Here is a 22,022-nt window from a genome sequence, read left to right as displayed (position 1 = left end):
GTACCGGTAGATAGAGAAAGGCATCTGTTCTGTTAATGTTTTATTATTATTATTAAGGCATATTTGCACTTATCCTTGCCCAGATTATATGTTATGATGTAGTGACTGAGATGCCTGCAGTCTCAAGGGGTTGTGTCAGTGACGTTGCTCCTAATTTTCATTTATTTTAATAGGAAAAGCAGTATTTGCTACAGCACAGCAGCTTTTAACTGAAATAACATCCTGATTGTAGGCTTATTGAAAGACGTAAAGAGTTCTGGACAACAGGGGAAACTTCACTGAGCTGTTCAGGAATTAGTGTGGCATCCATTTAAGACTGAATTTTTCTGAATTATATAGAACATAATTTCTAAGTCTTCCTGTTGCTAGGAACTGATGTGCATGCTTACTGTGGAGAATGACTTAAAACCCTTGTTTCAAAGAAACATTGATGTAAACAAAAAGCAACTAGAATACTAGCTCCCTGAAATGGAACTTCAATTCCCATATCTCAAGAAACGTATAAATTGCTGTTTCCATTATGGCAGAGAAGGCTGCTGGCTCTTCCTGGTCTTGAGAGGATAAGTAGTTTTATGGATGCCGTTATAGAACGGTTGGTTACTAATTTTTAGTACTCAGTGAGGTGATCTATGTTTGTGATCAGGTGGATGTACACGAGGCCCTTTCTTATAAGTCACAGTGAGTCACTGAAGTCACTTGGTTGGCATTCCCCTCCCTAATCAGTCACACAGTGATCCAACTCAGGTGTTTTTCTTTCTGAAACCAGTTTGTGAAACCAAATGTAAATGAATGGATGATTGTCGCCTGTGGAATCCCTTCTTTTGTGCCACCATGTGCGTTAGAGAAGCATCGGTAAAGACATCAGAGATACCACTGCTGTACGCTCTCTCACTTCCTCTGAGCTCAACAGAGACCAGCAAGCAGAGTTTCCAGGTAGACAGCTGGAATCATGCCGTAATCACTGACCTTTCCGGATATTTGTTGTCTTCTTGCTACTCTTAGTGCAAGACCATGACACCAATGCACACCTGTGGTCAACTGTCTCTTCAAAGCTACTCATTCAGCCCTATTATCACAAGAAGGAAATAGCTCGGTGAATTTGACTGTAATGGTAGCTAATTATCGCCTTCCATCATTTGTTAGTTAGCCAAAGAGCTGCAGTGACAGTTTAATGATTCATTAACTCAATTCTATTTCCACCCCACCCCCCTTCTCATCTCATTGTTCGGCTCAAGCTCTAATTTCATTTCAATTAATTAATTTCAGTCTAATTTGGTTGAGTAGTGTTTGGAGAGAGAAAAAGTTCACAGAAAAAATTAATTTCCTGCTTCTGAAGGAAGTGCCAAAATATTTCTACCAAGAGATTGAGCCTGGAAAAAACCCACACACACACACACGCTCTTCAATGCTGCATTCATAGGGAAACTTTTTAAGGCCTAAACCTGCTGGATTCCACTTCACATTGCATCACATCCTTAACAGCTGCTGGTCATGACGGCTATAATATGCCACTTCCAGGACCCAAGGCCACATCCTTCTGAATACTTGCTAGGTAACAACAGTGGGAGAGGCCTAGTGCCCTCATGTCTTGTTTGTGGGCTTCCTGGAGGCATCTGCTTGGCCATACAGTATAGGACTTTGCTCTGACCCTGCAGGGTTGCTCTTGAGCACTTTTAAACTAGCTTTGCAAACTGAGTGAAAATGCTGTCCAGGTAGCTAAAGTATCTGGTAGTCTTCCTTTCATTTTTGGGTTGTCATTATGGAGCAATTGTTGTTTAGTCGTTTAGTCGTGTCCGACTCTTCGTGACCCAATGGACCAGAGCACGCCAGGCACTCCTGTCTTCCACTGCCTCCCGCAGTTTGGTCAGACTCATGTTCGTACTTCGAGAAAACACTGTCCAACCATCTCGTCCTCTGTCGTCCCCTTCTCCTAGTGCCCTCAATCTTTCCCAACTTCAGGGTCTTTTCCAGGGAGTCTTCTCTTCTCATATGGTGGCCATATGGAGCAATACACCACTAATAATAATAATAATAATAATAATAATAATAATAATAATAATAATTTTTATTTATACCCCACCCATCTGGCTGGGTTTCCCCAGCCACTCTGGGCGGCTTCCAACCAAATATTAAAAACAATACAGCATCAAACATTAAAAACTTCCCTAAACAGGGCCGCCTTCAATTGTCTTTTAAAAGTAAAATAGTTGCTTATTGTCTTGACATCTGCTGGGAGGGCGTTCCTCCTGATGGATATCTTTCCCCACACGGAGCTGTCGCCTTACCTTGCATACCGCGAACTCCATTTTTAGTTCATTCTTTCTGCTCCTAACATGCTCAGGTTCCTACCCGATTGCCTCCTTCCCCTCACTCTCCCCTTTTGTGGTCCCCATGTGACCTCCTCTTGGCCTTTCACGAGAGGCAGTTTAGAAAGCTGGCAAAGTAATTATATTATTGATGCGTTCATGTTATAAATTTGCAAAGGCCCTTTTACAGAGGACACTCTTGCATGTAATGTAATCCTACATAAAAACCAGCATGAACATGCAGCATTTCCGACATAACTAAAAAATCAGTACTGATTTAAAAATTAGTACTGGTTTAAAAAACTATGAAGGGTGGAATAGCAGATCATATAAAAGCCAATCGGCTCATGGAAATCCTCTGAATTAAGCAAGGCTTAGCGGGCTATAATGAGGGGACCACAACCAACCAACCAAAATAAAAAAGGCCAGGTTCTCATACTCAAGGTTGTACACAGCTTGAGAAACTTGGGAATAGGCCCACCACTCAGATGACCTGAGCTAGTAGCAGAGTTTATAGGGGAAGCGGTTTTCATATGTCTCAGAAGTGGCACTGATGGGGGAAATTCTGTACAGGGTTACAGCTGGTGCAGGAGCGAGAAACTTGCAAAAACTGACTGATTAGATATTTTTTAGTAGAATGGTTGGCAATACTATTGGGGTCAGAATGGGAAGTGTTTATGGTGCATCCGCAGGGCTTGTCCCCAGGTGTAAACTTATTGGTAACAAGCCATAGCAGATTCCCCTGAGGGGGTGGGGTGGGAGAAAGTATCAGCATGTCAGTTCTGTTTTCCTTTTGTGCTGCAGAAATGTCTAGGGTAATTAGAAGGCTTTGGTGATATGTGTGAGTTGACAGGGTTCACTTTGGGAAATGCACCTGCAATAACCCCTGAGAGGCAGTTTGAGTAACAAAAGCAAGAGGGAGTTCCCAGAAGACTTGCTGTCAGGTGTTTTGAAAAGAAGCAGCAGCAAGAACAGGATTCGAAATGTAGGTTTTTAAAAATGTAATGTGGAGGTAGTGACTAATGTTGGTGACTAATGTCAAACGATGGAACAAAGTGCACTGTCACATGTATTGTTGATAAGACTGAGAGAACTGGATTTTCTCAAGATCTGCTGGTTGCCACGTTGGAGGGCAAAAACGAAAAGAAAATCCTTGCCACCCCAAGTAGTTTGCTTTGCCACCCTGCAATTCTCGATTGATTTCAGTAGTTTTACTTCGCCTGCATCGTACCTGATTGAAAGTGGAACTGTAGGCTGCAATTTAGATGCACTTACTGTACCTGGGAGTCGGTGCCAGTGAATTCAGTGGGGTTTACTTCTGAGGAGACATGTATAGGATTGTATTGTTACCCCCACTCTGTCCATTTGGGCTTATTTTGTGTTCTTTGATTCTTTGCACACTGGTGAACTTTCCCCTTCGAAATCATGCACGTAATTTCAGGTAATTGAATGAGAGGCCAAAAGAGCTCGGGGTTTTCTGTCCTAGGTGTGCAGCATAGCTTGATCATCTTGTTAACCACATGTTGAGCACCATTGGTACTTTTTTGCTCACTAAAATAATTTATGCACAGCAAAAGGTTTGGATAATTCCTTCAGACTCCTCTATGAAGTTCAGGCCTCTGACGTTACTGGTTCCCTGTCCTGCAGTTCACCTAGCCCAAATTGTATTTCCACAGCCTCCAGACCTTCCTGCCCATGGGCCCGGTGTGAGGTTCCTTTTCTATGCTTTCATTTTGGATTGTGCTTTCTTCTGCAGCGACTGCAAAAAGAGCTGGCAGAGGAAGTTGTTGTTTCTTGGTTGCTCGCTGAGAGGCAGCTGCTACTTGCTATGAGAGAGGTTTTACTCAGATTACCAGGAATTGAGAGGGGTTGGGAAAACCACAGTTTCCCAGTTTCATTTCTGCAAACTCTGGATGTAATGGATTAAAGCAGCACACATGGATAACTCAACTCAAAATGGATTGGTGACATCACTCAGAGTAGTTTTTCAGATATGTCTGTACCAGTTCATGGAGTTCTAAAAATGATTTGGTAGCCTTGATGGGCACCTCCATCCTAAATATGGCAGAAATTAGTTCATAAACCTTATGTTTAGGCCTAAAGAGAACAAATATGCTGTGTGTAGCTACTGCAGGTGTAAAAAATAAAATTTCCAGGATATGTTCCTGTCAACTGTTTAGAGTCGGGGCTAATGTGTACTCAGTAATAATAATTTAAAAAATCAATTCTGTGCTCGGGTATCCTTGTATTGTGCCAAGAAAAGTGGATTTCTGAAACTTATATGCAAATTAGCATACAGTGAAACCTCTGTTTATGAACACCTCGGTTTATGAATTTTCGGTTTACGAACACCGCGGACCCATCTGGAACAGATTAATTCACTTTCCACTACTTTCAATGGGAAAGTTCGCTTCACTTTATGAACGCTTCAGTTTATGAACAGACTTCCGGAACCAATTACAATGCCGCCTCAAAAATAAACCCCTTTTCCTAATGGGTTTCTAAGTAAGGAGAGCCTTCCAGCCTACGTGGCCTGGTACCTTAAGAAACTCTAGGCTGTCCCCCAGGAATAACCTCTTGCCTCCTGTAAAGGGTCTCCCTCAGTTGGATTCCCCCACTGTAGAAGTTTGCCCTAGGCACTCTGGCAACTTCTTGGCACCTCAGGTTACCCTTCTAAGCCTCCTCCGTGTAACTTCAGGACACAAACCACCACCTCCCTGCCTGAGGTGAGTTTGGCCCTCTCTTGAGTCACCACGGCTGTGAGTCCTGGTACCTCGCTGGAAAAATACAAACGGACCTCTTGTTGGCAAAAACAGAGATGAAGTTTTATTGTGTTAAAAACATAAGTGATTCTTTAACGTGTCATTTATTAATTAGCTTTGTTCCAGTTGTACAAAATAAACTCAGTCAAACATTTAACTTTAAGTTGTCCTAGCCTCTTAACTGTCTTCATACAAGCCACCACATAACACCACACCACACCTTCCTCCCTCTCCCTCCTAACTGACCAAACCGACTCTCCCTCCTTTTTTAAAACCGGGCACAGTCCCGCCCCCATCAGAGTTCTATGCCAGTCAGGCTGAAGGTGGGTTAACTCTTTGCCAGCCGGACAGAAATAAACATTTCAAAAGTGCTTCAATTTGTCACATATCTCCCCCACCACAAAGACATTGCGTCGGCTTGCTCTTAACTAACTAGAGCAATGCCAAAGCAATGGGCTTGGGGTTATAAATCCTTCAATGCATTCTATAACACTCATATTACAAAGTCAACTAAATTAACATCTCATAAACTTGTACACAAATAAACCATGTTTGACATGTGTTAGATTATAACGCCTAAGCACAAATGTTTTGCTAGGGTTACCACCGTTTCATATAATACTTTGCACCATTCTATACCTCTCAAAAATATACCTAGACAAAGCGTCCGCTATGATGTTTTCCTTCCCACTTATGTGCTTACCCTGTGTCTATTTTATAAGTTGCTAGGCTGGTCCTCCCTGGGATGTTTGAGAAGATCTGAGCAAACTGAGCAAGGACTAATTTTAACTGCTCCTTTTGCTCTGGGGTCAGACTTTCATCGAATGACACCTCTGCTAGAGTTGTGCCCTTACTCAGCTCTCCCCACCCAGTTAAATGAATCCCTTGGGTCACCTTCCCCTTTACTTGTAACACCAACTTATTTCTGTCAAAATAAGGCTTAAGTAAATTTACATGAAAGTTTTTACATCGGTCCCCTTCCCCATCTAACTCTACTAAATAGTTCACCGCTGATATCCTCTCGACCACTTTGAAGGGACCGTCCCACGACATCTCCAACTTCTTTCGAAGTCTTGTTCTTAACACGAGCACACTGTCACCGGGCTGGAAAGATCTGTCTCTTGCGTGTGCATCATACCACTGCTTCTGTCGACGCTGTGCCTGCTGCAAGTTGTGAGCAGCTTGCTCCCGTAGCTCTTGAAGGTCGCTCTGCAGCTCCTGTAGATACGTCACAACATCAGGGCTGTCGATCTGCTCCTCCCCTGACCACGCTGCTTTCATCAAGTCTAGGGGTCCTCGTGGCTGTCGTCCAAATAGGAGTTCAAAAGGACTGAACCCTGTGCTCTCCTGCGGCACTTCGCGATAACCAAATAGGAAGTGTTGCAGCCTCTCATCCCAGTCGTTAGGATGATTGATGGAATAGGTTTTTAGCATCCGGCTCAGGGTCGAATTAAATTTCTCCGTCAAGCCATTCGACTGCGGATGATAAGCCGTAGTTTTAACATGCTTAACCCCACAAAGAGTTAAAAGCTCTTCCATGGTCTTGGACGTGAAGAATGTCCCTAAATCTGTTATAATTTCTTTGGGGAATCCAAGCCTTAAGAACACCGACATGAGGGCTTTTGCTACAGTCTTTGAGTCAATGTCCTTCAGAGGTATTGCTCCTGGATAGCGCGTAGCATAATCCACGAGGCATAAAATAAATTTATTCCCACTTTTTGTAACTCTGGAGATAGGCCCGAGGATGTCCACTCCTACTCTGGAAAAGGGCTCAGTAATTACAGGAATAGACTGTAACAAGCCTCGCGTTTTGTCCGCTCTTTTGCCTGCTTTTTGGCAGATCACACAGGACTTGCAATACTCTTTGATGTCTTTGCCCATCCCAGGCCAGTAAAATCTTGCTTGGATTCTATCACTAGTCTTTCTAATGCCTAGATGCGCTGCTGAGGGTGCGTCGTGTGCCATTTGTAGCACTTGCAACCGGTAAGCTCTTGGCAACACTAACTGTTTCTTCCTTTCCCAAACAGCAGCAGTTTTCCTCCTCCTAGAAATTCTATACAGTCTTCCCTCAATGGTGGTAAATAAGCAGGGGTTCTCCACAGTTACTTCTGCAGTAGGACTTTGTGCTTTACCCCACAGCTCTTTTATAGTTTCATCCTCTTTTTGATCACTCAAGAATTGGGCACCGTGCTCCTGGACCACTGGCACGCTAATCAGCCCTTCATCCTCACCAGGCTCTATGGGTGACTCTATAACTGCAGGAGGATTACTCTCAGTGACTTGAGACTGTGACCTAGTTATCACTTGAATACGGTGCTTCTGACTAGCTAGGTCATTCCCTATTAAAAAGGGTACCTCCAATTCATTTAGGATTCCTACTCTCCATTTGCCACAAAATCCTTTGTAGGTAATATCAACTTCAGCTAATGGTACTTCAAAATGTGGGCCCCATATGCCTTTTAAACTATAGGACTGACCCTTGAGGTACTGCTCCTTTGGAACAAATTGTGATTTGACAAGTGAGACTTCTGCTCCTGTGTCCCTCAAACCTAAAAAAGACTGACCATTTAATTCAATTGGCTCCATGTAATCTTGGTTGCACTCCTGCTCAGCCCTCCAGACCTGTAAGACCTTAGAAGTAGTCTCAGCTGGACTGTCTGATTTCTCTGAGTCTTCTGTCTGAGGCGAGCTATTTTCCTGAGACTGCATTACCAGTTTTACTTGTTTAGCTGCAGAAGGTGTAGTTTGCGACTTAACCAGCAGGGGGCACCTGGCACGTACATGGCCCTCACGATTACAGAAAAAACAAGTGATTTTCTTAGAACCTGTCTTGTCAGAAACTGATTCCCTGACAGGAAAATTTTCTTGCCTGTCTTTATTTTCTCTGTTTCTCCATGGATTACCCTTCTGTGAGTGTTTTGGGAATGCTATTTCATTGAAATCTCCTTGTAGTTCGTCTAAGACCTCAGCAACCCGTGCCACAGTTTTCAGTTTTTTATCCCTCAAGAACCAACGTAAATTGCTAGGGATTTGCTTAAAAAATTGTTCTAAACAAATTAATTGTTTTAACTCATCAAAGTCCTTCACTCCACTCCCTTGAATCCATCTGTCAAGTAATTTATCTAAGCGGCTAGCTAGTTGGGCATAAGTCTCTTTATGTTCCTTTTTTGCCTCACGAAAAGCCTTTATGCTTTGTTCAGCCGTGAGTCCACATCGAACCCTGACCCTTTGCTTAAATACTTGGTAACTTGACAGCTCTTCTTCCCTCAGGTCAGCATAAATTTCACTTAGTATCCCACAAATTTGAGGTCTTAAATAAAGCATCCAGTTCTCCTCAGGTATTTGAAATTCCACACAAACGCGTTCAAAGGTAAATAGAAACGATTCGACATTATCGTCTTTTCCAAATTTGGGGAACCTTTTTAAATTAATTGCGATACTATCATTGTTAACTGGACTCCGAGTTAATTCTGATCTCAAACGTATCTCCTCAAGCTTCATTCTGTCCTGTTCTAATTGAACCCTTAACCTCTCGGACTGCATTCTCTCCTCAGCTTCAATTCTAGCTTTTTCCCTCTCACTTTCAGATGCTATCTTTTCCCTCTCAGCTTCAATTCTGGCTTTTTCTCTCTCACTTTCAATTCTGGCTTTTTCCCTCTCACTTTCAGCTGCTATCTTTTCCCTCTCAGCTTCAATTCTGGCTTTTTCTCTCTCACTTTCAATTCTGGCTTTTTCCCTCTCACTTTCAGCTGCTATCTTTTCCCTCTCAGCTTCAATTCGGGCCATCTCAATTCGTAGTTTCATCAGTTCTACCTCAGAACCTGGGCTTCCCTCAGCCCCTTCCGTTCTTTCATCTCCTTTTGCCTCTCTGGGTTTTCTTACGTGAGTCATTTTCCTCACAGGAAAATCCTGACAGACTCAAACCAAACTAGGCGCGTGTGCTTTGAATTTCGATCACGACGCTGCCACCAAAAATGTGACGACCCGTGTCCCACTCTCTCCTACTATCACTGCGACACAGGAATCCAGAGGGGAAAACACCCACCCTCTGCTCCTGCCGCCTCAAAAATCAACCCCTTTTACTGATGGGTTTCTTAGTAAGGAGAGCCTTCCAGCTTGCGTGACCTGGTACCTTAAGAAACTCTAGGCTGTCCCCCAGGAATAACCTCTTGCCTCCTGTAAAGGGTCTCCCTCAGTTGGATTCCCCCACTGTAGAAGTTTGCCCTAGGCACTCTGGCAACTTCTTGGCACCTCAGGTTACCCTTCTAAGCCTCCTCCGTGTAACTTCAGGACACAAACCACCACCTCCCTGCCTGAGGTGAGTTTGGCCCTCTCTTGAGTCACCACGGCTGTGAGTCCTGGTACCTCGCTGGAAAAATACAAACGGACCTCTTGTTGGCAAAAACAGAGATGAAGTTTTATTGTGTTAAAAACATAAGTGATTCTTTAACGTGTCATTTATTAATTAGCTTTGTTCCAGTTGTACAAAATAAACTCAGTCAAACATTTAACTTTAAGTTGTCCTAGCCTCTTAACTGTCTTCATACAAGCCACCACATAACACCACACCACACCTTCCTCCCTCTCCCTCCTAACTGACCAAACCGACTCTCCCTCCTTTTTTAAAACCGGGCACAGTCCCGCCCCCATCAGAGTTCTATGCCAGTCAGGCTGAAGGTGGGTTAACTCTTTGCCAGCCGGACAGAAATAAACATTTCAAAAGTGCTTCAATTTGTCACACACCCATGCTTCGGGTTAAGTACGCTTCAGGTTGAGTACTCCACGGACCCGTCTGGAACGGATTAATTCACTTTCCATTACTTTCAATGGGAAAGTTCGCTTCAGTTTATGAACAGACTTCTGGAACCAATTGTGTTCATAAACCGAGGTACCACTGTACATTAATTTTCAGTTTTTTTATATGGACTTAGATGAGTGGCAAATAAATATGCAGGTTGTAGAAGTTTTCAACTTCTGACTTCTTAATCTTCATAAGATATTGCCCATATACATTGAAGCTTATCATTGCAAACATAAGGACTAGAAACTTCTCTACAGTAAAAAGAACAATAAAAGAAAGCTTGGTTGCTGAATTCTGTGCCCGTTACCAATTTATTTTCTTTCATTGAATATATATAAAACCTGGTTGAAAAAAACAAAAATAGCAGGGTATAATGAAACAATGTTTCATTGTTGCTTTTCTTTCAACTTTTTACCCTCTCTCTTTCTTTTTTTTTAAGGAACTTGAAGAATTTCAGACATTTGTGAATCAATGTCCCCCTTTTGATATTGTGATTGATGGACTCAATGTTAGCAGAGTTTACAACAAAGCCACTCCATCTCAAACTGTAAGTACCATTCTATATCTTAAATAACTGTGTGTGTGTGTAATAGCTATTTTACCGCTTCAAATCATGGTTTAACGTTCTGGCTTTTCCTGGAGCCATCGACCATAGTTTCTCATTTTGTCTTAACCAAGAAACTCTGGTTAAGTGAAGATTTGTTTGTTACCTTCCTAGTGTGTAGGAAGCAGGGAAAGGGGCTGCATTTGCTGCCATAAGGCTCTTTCATACCCTCTTATTATGCTGAAATATGATAACTTGGACATGGTCAGCATGTTAGAATCCATGCACAGAATGCTTACGCCATTCTTTATAGAGGACCCCCATTCTAAGTAGAATGTTCAGAAAAATGTTAAAGGGATGCCAGGGATGAGGACCTGTAGGAGAAGAATGAATTGACTGCAAGACAAGAGTTGGAGAGGTGTTTCCAGATAGGCACAGCCCACTTGCGCACTGTGCTGATCATTGCCACTTCCAACAGGTATCCCCATGCATACAATCAAAGTTTAGTGTGAAATTTGTCATGAGAAGCAGCCACTGGGATGGGAGGACTTCAAGGTCTCTTCATGACATCAGTTTAGTTAGTGATTGGGCGCAAAAAAAGAAGCACCTCAGAGGTGAGGTACCTTTTTAAAATCATGAGTGTCTAGAGTTCTTGTTGCCACTTTTTTGCATAATGGATGCTGTCCCTCTAGCTCCATGCAGTCTTTGGACTAAAACATCCATCGCCATGGGAATTGCTTGTTCAGCTTGTGGTTGTCTGACAGGGTGATTTCTTACCAGCTTTTGACAGAAATTTTACAGCTTTTACATCTGGCAGAGTATTAACTGAGGCTGTGGTGGTGCACAAAAGCCTTATCAAAAACATGGCGTAATGGCAGCCCATGCTAAGGTCTTCCTATTACTCTCCCTAACCCTGTAATGTATCTTTCCTGGTGTTTTCGTATCTATGGCTAAGTCACTATTATGTTATTGGCTGGTGGAAGCAGGGATTTACTTGTTGTCATGTACTGTTGCAGAAGGTGCAGTGAGAACTCAGTACAGTTTCTGATAACTTGCAGCTCAACCCTGGTGTAGGGAGAAGAAGCTCAGAGTTTATATGAGGAGCAATGGTGAGCCAGTATAGAAACATGCAGTATGTCAATGCAAATCCAAGACATGTGCCAGTTTGTGTCATTGGTTGCATACTCACTTGCTGAATCATCATCTTATTGTGTTGCATGGGCTTGCATGTTCCTGTGACCCTTGTGAGCGAGGCCGTCAGGAGACTCGTATTCCCAGCAGGGTCACCCAAGGCGGTAAGGTCAAAGGGGAGGAGCTAGACAAAGAATGATCCAAAAAGTCCTCAACAGCAGAACAGGCGGAAGATAACAAGCAGTATATTACAATGGCTATGAAGGCTGCAGCACATAAGAATCTACTGGTCATCATGATTACTCATGCCATTGGAATAGAGCCTTACTGCAGAGACTGTGCGTTGGTCAGTGTGCACTGATCTACACACATAAAACAAATTCACGCACAGGTGCCTTCCAAAAACCCATCCCAAACCCAAACACTGTGTTTATGGAAGGCAATCTTACTTGGCTGCGAGTGATAGCCAAAAAAGAAGATTGGTTGCATACATGCCCGTGTGCAAAAAATACCCTGCCAGCGTGGTTCCCCCACCTTTGTTCCATTTTGGCAGTTGGATCCTTGGGCATCAGGACTAGAGACATTCCTTGGGGTTGGTTAGGCTGGCACCTGCCAAGGGCACAAACCCAGGTGTATGTGCAAAAATCACGCCTTTTCCACTCTTTCTAAATTGGGCATGTGCTCCCTGGGCCACTGTTCTGCTGCTCTGGCAAGGTGTGCAGGATCCTCTGCCGAGGGTGCAAAGGAGCCTAGATACACCTCTATTCCGGACTATATGAATACACAATGTAAGAAGCGAATCACATGGCAAAGGGGCTACATTCCAAGATTAACTTCTGTGTGCACTCCCCCCCCCCAACACAACATGTACAGGTAGTCAACATTTGGGGTTGATGATAATCGTGGCAAAAAATGATAATTTTATCAGGCATATGTAACTGAAGAGGAATGCAGCGCAGCAAAAAGGAAGCTATGTACTGTTATGACTAGAAAAGAAAATCCCTGGTGTCTTCTGCAGAAGCTGCAAAATCATTGTGGTAATCTAGCACAACATCCTGTTAGGTCTCCAGATATGTCACTTTTTAAGATAAACGAAAGTAATCTCTCACAGGCCTTTAATTTCCACCTGAAAAACTCCAATCAGAACGAGGATAAGGGGAGGAGATCCCCACCCCACATTCTTATCGCATGTAGGAGTTGATGAGTAGAATAATTGGAAGGAGATTCTAGATGTGTTTGGAGGACCAAAAGAAACAATGCTATCAGACACATTGATGGAATTCCCAGCTTGGAATGGGAGCACATTCAGCATGTTATGAGGTAAAACAGAAAGTGTACACACTGTTCTCTTACATGTCCAAGCTAAAGGAAGTGTGGTATTATCCAGGAGTCATCTCTGTTAATCAGATACTGTGTGTTTTTGTTTTGCTAAACAAATAATTCTGAGAACTCTGAAAGGTCAGTGTCAAAACTTAAGCTACTCCCGCAGGGCCAGGCTGAGTTTGTGGGCAGCCGTACCTGATTTCCACCCCTGGAGGGTATGTTCTCTAGCTTGGGGTCCCTGAGTTCAGTGGCTTGAGCTGGGCAAACTGGAAGCTGGTGGCTGAATTGCGACAAGCAGAAGGGACTGCTCCACCATCTGAGCAAAGGCAGATGGCCTGACTGATCCCCACTTGCACCTGGTGACAACCTTGAGATCTAAGCATACAAGATCTGCAGTAGATCTCTGCCCTTGGGCTTCTGCGTTCAGGCCCCAGAGTACCCAACAAGCTATCGCACAGGCTGCTGTGATGTAAATGTGAATCATAGAATTATAGACTCATAGAGTTGGAAGGGACCCATTGGATCATCTAGTCCAACCCCCCTGTAATGCAGGAATATGCACCCATGTGGGGATCAAATCCGTGAACTTGGCATTATTAACACCATGCTCTAACCAGCTGAGCTAACTGGCATGTAATTAGTTTGTCTTCAGTAACCAGCCAATGAGACACTGCCACTGGGCAAGTGAGGAAAAGAGGTACTACTAGATTAAGTGCCTGCAAGGCAGCATTGGTGGGCTTCACTGTCAGCCTGACCTTTGCGCCCTTTCCTTCCCCTTGTTACCTGCAGTTATCCAAAAGCTGAACCATTGTAGTCTCCCAGGAGGAACGCAGGGGCTTTCCATTCCACCCCTGTTTCTGTTGTTGTAAGGATATGGTGGGAAATGCCAGGGATCCCATTTGTATTTTTCCTAAGCGTTAGGGAGGTTTTCTGGAGCAACACTTCCTCCTCTTCCTGTCTTCCTTGCTCTGAGTTTAGAATTGTTCCTCGGTTGGGGGGGGGCGGTGCGCCCAGAAAGAGGAAAGAGAATGAAGGACTGATGTTACGGCATGTTGTGCATGTAACACAATTTAAAAACACTCTTCGCTGAGATTAAAACAGACTAAAAGACCTGGGGGAAATACAAAATACGCACGAAGCAAACCTCCTGAACAAAAGGCCACCTTGAGATGTGTATCAGAGGCATGTGATCCTATATTCTCATTTTACATGTTTCAGGGCTGATATTGGAGGCATTTAAAACCAGTTCTAGAGCTGAGACATGACTTGTTAAGCAAACAATTCTGAATAATTCCCATGGGAGCCTGACACTGAGGGATCTGAACAAAAATGCAGCACAGGAAAATAGTGTGTGGGTGTGTGTTTGGCAATTTCAAGACATCAGGCAATTTCAGGCCTTGTATTGTAACACAGAGAGCTTGCCTTTATTTAATAAGTGGCACACAACTGTAGCAGAAGGGAATATTATGAAGTGATGCTGAGAAGGAAGAAAACTGTGATGGGTGGGAACTGTTTGTATGTGGAACCAAAATGTGTTACCTGCTGGGGGGAGGGGGGAGACCTCAAACCTGGTGGGCAAATGCAGTCTTCCAGGTTTCTCTGTCTGGGCTTTCCTCACGTCACCCGCTCTTGCATGCCATGCTCTTCACTGATTCTGCTCCACCCATTCCTTGAGCTCTGTTTGCCTGGCTGGAATGTGTCCTTGAACCATGCTGATAGCTCTTGCTTGCTTGTATGGAGAGGTGTGTGTGTAGAAACATCCGAATTGTGTGTGGCTCCGCACACTTTTTCTTCTGGCCCTGCCCATCACTGCTATGTGGCCCCCGGAAGCTTGGTTGTGAGGAAATCTGGCCCTTGGGCTGAAAAAGATTCCCCAACCCTGCCTCAGCACCAAGTCTAGGGCTGGTGTAAAGTAGCGCCACTGACGTACAGGAAACAGTGTTAGGATGAGCCCCACCTCTGGGTCGCGCAAGTCCCTGCTACAACCCTTTTCAACCATTCAGGCTGAAACTTTGCTGACAAAGTATATTGGGGGAGTTCCACCAGGGCTATCTGTTGTGGGAGCTGCATTTCTGCTGTGGTTTCCACCCAAACCTATTGCACCTCAGCTGCCTAATCTTCTATTTAGGGTTGTCTCATGTCAGCAGTTGCCATGTTGCATTAGAGGTTTCAATAATTTTGCCTTACAATGCAAAAGTGGGCAGGGAGAAAACCCTCCAGAAGTAAAGGGTAAATGAGGGACGGGAGGAAATGTTCAGATTAATTGCACACTCATCCCTATTGTATTTTGAAATTTAGGAAAATTGGATGCGTAATGTAAAGGTGTCTTCCGGCAACTCAAATATTTCTGTAACACGTATGTAGATGGTAGGCAATTGTAGGTCATAAAGCACATTTTGAGTCATGTTTTTTGAACAACTATTCTTTTGTGAAGTGTTTGCACTATTTGTAGATGCAGGCTGAAGGCTGAAGAAACGAATGCTTCCCCACACAAGCAAATTTTCTGCTTAAAGGGAAAATTCATCAGGGGAGGGTTTCTTCTTACTGTGCTACTTTTCAGCTTGCTTGGCGGTTTTTTGCTTTAGGTAGGGGAGCATTCAGAATGTGTGAAGTGGAACAGTTCACTCTTCAGTGCCCGCCCACTCCCAATTCTGCTGCTTGGCCTACACTCAGGAGAAAGTGGGTGAAATGCATAATCAACTTATGTCAAGCTTATTTTCTAGGTCACATGAGGCTCAAACTAGACATAATAGTGGCTAATGCAGGTCTACTAAAATAAAGTATAAGGCAAGCAGGAGGAATCCAGGGACTCATTCTTAAACTGTAATAGGCAAGTGCCTGTTGTCTTTGTCCATGGAGTTTTCTTGGCAGGGATACTGGAGTGGCTTGCCAGTTCCTTCTCCAGGTGGATCACGTTTAGTCAAAACTCTCCACTATGACCTGTCCATCTTGGGTGGCCCTGCATGGCATAGCTCATAGCTTCTCTGAGTTATTCAAGCTCCTTCGCCACGACAAGGCATTGATCCATGAATGGGGTCACAAAGAGTCGGACACGACTAAACAACAAATAGGCAAGTGAGTGAGAGGGTTCCCATAGTCTGTTGCCCAAACTCATTTCCCCCTACACTTAGGCTCTAATACCAGAACTGCACCCAGCTGGGAGGAAAATGCATTTGGAGGGGATGGCTGGGGAGAAAGCTGCAGACCTTTGCGTGTGTTTCTAACAGGGCAAGTTAGAAATAGGATGGGTGTCTTTGCAGTAAGAGGGTAGTTCTGGAGGCCTTGTTGGAAGCTCCTAGATCGAGCCACACCACAATCAATGTCCTGTTCCTAGTGTTCCTAGTGTATGTTCCCATTTGAAGCAGTGTTCGAAATTAGCCAGGCACGTTTTGCAACTGGCAAGTTTCCAATTGCGACTATGTGGAGATCTGTGAATGTCAGGTTGGTGACTAACATCTCCATCTGGCTGGCCTCTCCAGCTTTCTTAAGCAGGTAAGCAGAAGAGCTTATTTATTGCATTCATATCCCACATTTTTCTCCAAGGAGTACAGTCATACCTCATGTTACGTTTGCTTCATGTTACGTTTTTTCAGGTTGCGTCTCGCAGCGACCCAGAAGTACTGGAAAGCTGGAGAGGCCAGCCAGATGGAGATGTTTGTCACCAACCTGACATTCACAGATCTCCACATAGTTGCAATTGGAAACTTGCCAGTTGGACCCTGATCTTCTAGGTCATAGTCCAGCACTCTAACCACTACACCACACTGGCTAGAGTACCTCTGCTATGGGGCAGCTATATGAATTAAGTAGGGAAATAAATATGGGGAAAGCAAAATGTCACTTAGAGAAGTATTTCTGAAATATTTCCCTTGAAGCTTGAATTTCTTTTATTCTAGATTGTTTTATTTGATGTTTTAATGAGTTGTAAACCACTTTGAGATGTTTTCTTTAAAATATAAACTGGTATGGAAATGAAATTAATAAGACTAAGAATAAACTCCAACGGGGGGGGGGTAGTGTCTAGGCTTACTTTAGGTGACCTTTAGTGATTAACTTATATACCTGAGTTTCTAATACCGATCTGAAGACTGAAAACATTGTTTAGGGCAATGTAGTTCAGGGACAGAACACTTGCTTTGCATGCAGAAGGCCCCAACTTCAATCCTTGGCATATCCTGGTAAGGCTGGGAGGGAAACCCCGTTTGACATTCTGCAGAACAACTGCTGCCAGTCATTGTAGAAATAATGGATGGACCAATGGTTTGACATGGTATCAGGCAGCTTCTTATGTTTTGTAACTTTTGGCCGTGCTGTAGAGAGTGTTTAATGCTTGCCATAGAACAGACTTGCCTCAGTTGCTCAATATGTATTGGTGGTTGCTACAGCAACCGAAATGTGTTCCCACTTGTGCTGCACGCAGCGAGTTTCTTCCTGGTTTGATCAGGGAATCCTTCTAAAAAATGACGCACACTGCATCAGGTTGTCTACCTTCTTCTCTTTCTCCTCAGATGAGAAGTTCATTTTTTTCTAAATTTCTCAACTTTAATCCTTTATGTTATGCAATCTCCCATTCTGTGTCAACTCTTCCTAGTGCAGCCTTTTTGCCTTGTAACAATCAACCTGTCATGAAATTTATCACCTAAGACAGAAACTAGTTACGTAATTCCGGATCTAGTGTGTTCTTGATAATACTGAGAAGCAGGAGGGGTCATGGAAAGAGCCAGGTTAGTGTTGGGCTAGGACCTGGAAGATCAGGGATCAAATTCCTACTCAGCCACAAAAGCTCATTGGGTGACCTTTGGCCAGTTACTTACTTTCAGCCAAGCCTACCTCATAGGGTTGTTGTGAGGATAAAATGGGAAGGATGAAAACTATGCATGCCACCTTGAGCTCCTTGAAGGAAAGGTGATATAAATCATAGAACTGGAAGGGACCCCAAGTTTCTCATGTAATCCAACCCCCTGCAATGCAGGAATCTCAGTTAAAAACCTCCAAGGAAGGAGAGTCCACCACCTCCTGAGGAAGACTGTTCTACATAAAAATATAAATATAGCGAAGTGTGGGAAAATAATAAAAATCCAATAGGAAATTCCCTTTGGTTCTGTTTGTTTAACTAACAGGTTTCACTTCTCCTTGCTACTTCCTATGGAGGAAATAGTTACGTTCAAATGTGAAACTTAATACTGATGATTTGAGTAGCCCTTAACTTCCTCTGAAAACTATAGAGCAGCCTTCACCTATCTGGTGCTCTCCAGATGTTATGGATTACAACTCCAAAACATCTGGCTGGGACTGATGGTAGTTGTAAATCCAAAACATCTGGCTGGCAAAGCTCAAAGGCATTACACAGAAGATTCACAGTTCTTTGGTCTACATGAGCCTCCTAACTATTTATGAACCCGTGTGGAAAATTCCAAACACCCATCACTTGTAGCCTTGAATGAGCCATGCACATCTGCCTGCTTTCTGTCAAATACAGTACCTTGACAGGATCTTTGCTATGAGGCTTCCATCCTTTGAAGACTGTGTACCCTTTGGCTTTTCCTGAAAAAAAAATACTAGCTTAGTGTCCAGCTTGCTACATAGCTGCCTGCAGTGAGTGTAATGATTTCAGTGGAACGAACATGTTGGCACAAAAGCAAGTATTTAGAATAGGAAATCCCTTTTTAGTGGGTAAGTTGTATTTACATTTCTCTTTTGCCTCAGTAGTTCTTCTGTGTCACTGAAAACGTCACTCTAATATCTCTGAATTGTGTAAATGCTCAGGGAATTGTCTTGGTGAGTCACTGTTGAATAAGTGATTCCTATAGCAACCTATTTTATGTTGGGTGTGTGTATTTAAGCTGAGAGTCTAAGGAACAAAACTAAGTATCATCTTGAGAAATATTTGGAATTTGAAGCATTCACATGTTTTCTTAGGTCATGATGATTTTTAGGTGTGTTAAATTCTTCCATTGGTATTTTTGTTTTATCTAGGTCACTACCCACATACTGGACATATTGAATTCATACGTAGAAATGCCTTTAAATTTTGCTGGTTCATGTTTAAACAGAGAATCTCTTTTTAAAGGTCTTCGTACAAAACTGTTTGGTCTCAGATTAATTTGTTTTATTGCCATCCATGTACATTGAGATAGGGAGCCATGAGGTCATCTAGCTATCCCTAAAATTGGGTAATTACAGGTGAGCATCTATGCATCTTACCGGTAGTTGGTTGCTCAAAGTACATCTGCATCTACAAAGGAACTTTGTGGGGTTTACATATCTTTGGTGTTTGCATTTACAACAGCCGGTTACATAAGAGACTGGGTGTGGTGTTTGCACTTTCACTGATAACAACAGTGCATGTTGGGTAGGTTGTTCTGGAGATTAATATCCCTATTTAAAACACAATGTACTTGTAAGTAAGCTCCATTGATAAAGATCACTGCCTAAGAATAGGGGTGCCTAAACATTTCTGACCTGAGGGCCTCATTTGCCCTTGGCCAGCCCTTCAGAGGCCACTTGCCAGCAGTTAGTGCAATTTGTGCATGTACACTCTAGCATACAAACATGTAGACAGGCACGCATACAGGCCGATGGCCACCTCCTCAGCTGTTCTGTGCAGATCGACAGAGGAGTGGCTTATCTCCCCCTTCTGCTCATCAAATGATTGATCTGACGACCAGGGGAGGGGCAATTTGCACCTCCAGCAAGGCACTGAGATCCACCTCCTTCCATTTTTCTTTTTTTTTCACTGCCACCAAAATCATTGGCAACTCAGGGGGCCAGATTGCAGGGTGTGTGTTAGTGGTGGTAGCCCCTGCTGGCCTAAGATACCAAATGCATTAAAATTGATATGGAGTTGTCTTGACAGGTATCCTCAGGATGTGGTTTGTTACTCTAGAGATTATAGGGGGATTATCAATCTACCTGTGGACATTATCCAGTGCACTGTTCTTCAAACGTTCTATTTGGGGGAACATTTTTCTGTGTTAGTTTGCCTGCAGAGGCCCAGTAGGCAAGGAGGCAGGCAGGCAGGTAGCAGTCCCTCTGTTTGCTGCAGAGGATTGGTGCATTAACCATGCCCATTGAGCCTCACTATCAGCACATGTATACAGGCAATTCATCATGGGTGTGCGATCGGTGCTGACGCGTGGACCGTTTTTGGCATCATAGGGGGACGGAACAAACATGGCCTTCAGCACACCACATGCTCCACTGTAGCTGCAGAAGGAGTTTGGTATTGGTTGGCAAAGTAGGTGGTTTCTTAAGAACTCTCCAGAAGGCACATTTTTCCTTCCAGTTGTGCCAGTGCCAGTCCTGTGGTCCCTGGACCGTAACAGCTGCCAGTAACAACATGCAAAGGCTGAAATTTTTGTTCTTGGTAATCCTTCTCATTAACATATAGTGTGTTTCAAGTCTTTGTGCCTCATTGTGGGGAAGGCATGGCTACTGACATAACTTAAGTTGAATAAATATATTTTGACTTTTTAAAATAGCTGACTCAGGTCACAGATTTCAGCTTTTCTGATCAACATAGCTTGTTTGAACTAAGCAGCTTCTTTCTAGCTGCTTAGTTCCTGCTTGATAACATTTTTTTTTGTAATTGGTCCCTAGATAGATATTGGGTGACATCCTATTTAGTGCAGACTGCCTCTCATATAATGTATATCCACCTGCTTTTCCACCCTATGTCCCCTCAACCAATCCACTGCCGCTTGTGTGTATGTGTGTGTGTGTGGTGTGTTGAGGGACTAGAGTGAGGAGAAGCAAGAAAACACAATCCCTTTGCATCAGCAAATGCCCATTGTGCTGATGGATAGCTGTCATTGGATGTCACCCTTTATAAGGGATTTTTGAACTGAATTCCCTTTCTGCTGTTCCACTTCATGAGGTTATCACGTTCATCTTGCATAACTTCTGCATTCTTTTCTGCATGTTTCGCCAGCACGCTCCTACTTCCTTCCTTCCCCAGGATCGCCAGTAAAAAGAATGAATAAAATATATTTCCTGGTTGAAGGCAGAGAGACTTTACCAATTGCATCTCTTGCTTTAGGTTACGGTAATTTTCATCTTTGCCACTTTGTGCAGTAACTCCCATTTTATCATATGATGTACTAAAATTTGAATGAACTGCATTTCTTGTGGAATTGCGGCTGTGTGCTGGAAAGCAGTTCTGCTCATTAAGTGGGGGGGACACCCTTTAAAAACCCATTTTCTATAGCACTTTGTACTTCCCAAGCCCCAGAAATAGCTTTCCACAGTCCCCGTGGAACTGGGTGCCTTGCTTTAGGAAAGCAGATGCACTTTCTTGGATCACTCTCTGGTAGGCACAGAGCCACCACTGAATACAACCCACGATTAATTTTTTTCAAGCTTTTAGATTACTTTTCATATGCAAAAGGAATCAACACGTTCTTAATCTTCCTATATAAACAGAACCATTTAAGAACCTAGATTCAGAGAAACACAAAATAAAATATATTTGAATTTCTGGTATGACATTATGTTAAAGGTTACTGTGCTTATTGTAAAGCAGAGGTGGACAGAAGATGCATCAGGATCTACTGTAGCATCTGTGGGTGATTTGCAGTAGATAAGCAAGGGGTCGTGACTCCAATTATTTAACAGTAGCAACAGCAAGATGACTTTTCCCATCTCTATAAGGCTGCTGAAAATAAAAAGGAAATAAAAAAGTGGAGTCTTATGCAACAACTATGGGCTCAGATCATTTCTGGTATTGAAAGCTTATTCCTTGGCTCAGAATATGGTCAGAGGCACTGTGTTCTTCAGTTTTAACTGTAATGCTTTTCGCACCCAGCTCTGGGTAATAGGTCTTGGGCTTCTAGTAAACCAAAAACCAAAAAGAAGATTCTCGAAGCCTGGAGTTAGCTGACTCCTGAGGCATAAAACCATATAGGGGTGGTATTCACTGTTTAGTCTTCTGTGAAAATAATACTGAAGGGCCAATATCTCCTAAGTATTCATCGCTGTGACAACATAACAGTAGCAGGGTTAGGTAGTTGGATATGCAGGGTTCCATAACCTCTTCACTTTAGCTAACATCTGACGCCTAATGATCTTGTAATGAAACCCCTAAAAAAATTAAAAATGTGGTGAGGGAGGATTGATCTTTGGTCTTATCAGCCCTCTTATCGCAGGAAAAATGTGTG

At 43.2% G+C, this 22,022-nt stretch overlaps 1 protein-coding gene across 2 annotated transcripts in view; it reads left to right on the top strand.

Moving 5' to 3' along the window:
* The window catches only part of PRORP (protein only RNase P catalytic subunit), a 51,386-nt gene that overhangs the window by 8,342 nt on the left and 21,022 nt on the right, over nucleotides 1–22,022 (top strand). For both annotated transcript variants that reach the window (XM_060272908.1, XM_060272905.1), the window contains one exon: nucleotides 10,309–10,416. In XM_060272908.1, the coding sequence (XP_060128891.1) occupies nucleotides 10,309–10,416 (108 nt within the window). The remainder of the gene's footprint in view (nucleotides 1–10,308; nucleotides 10,417–22,022) is intronic.

This window comes from Zootoca vivipara, chromosome 1 (genome assembly GCF_963506605.1).
Source record: "Zootoca vivipara chromosome 1, rZooViv1.1, whole genome shotgun sequence".
Lineage (NCBI taxonomy): Eukaryota > Metazoa > Chordata > Lepidosauria > Squamata > Lacertidae > Zootoca > Zootoca vivipara.
This window is presented reverse-complemented; position numbering and strand designations above follow the sequence as displayed.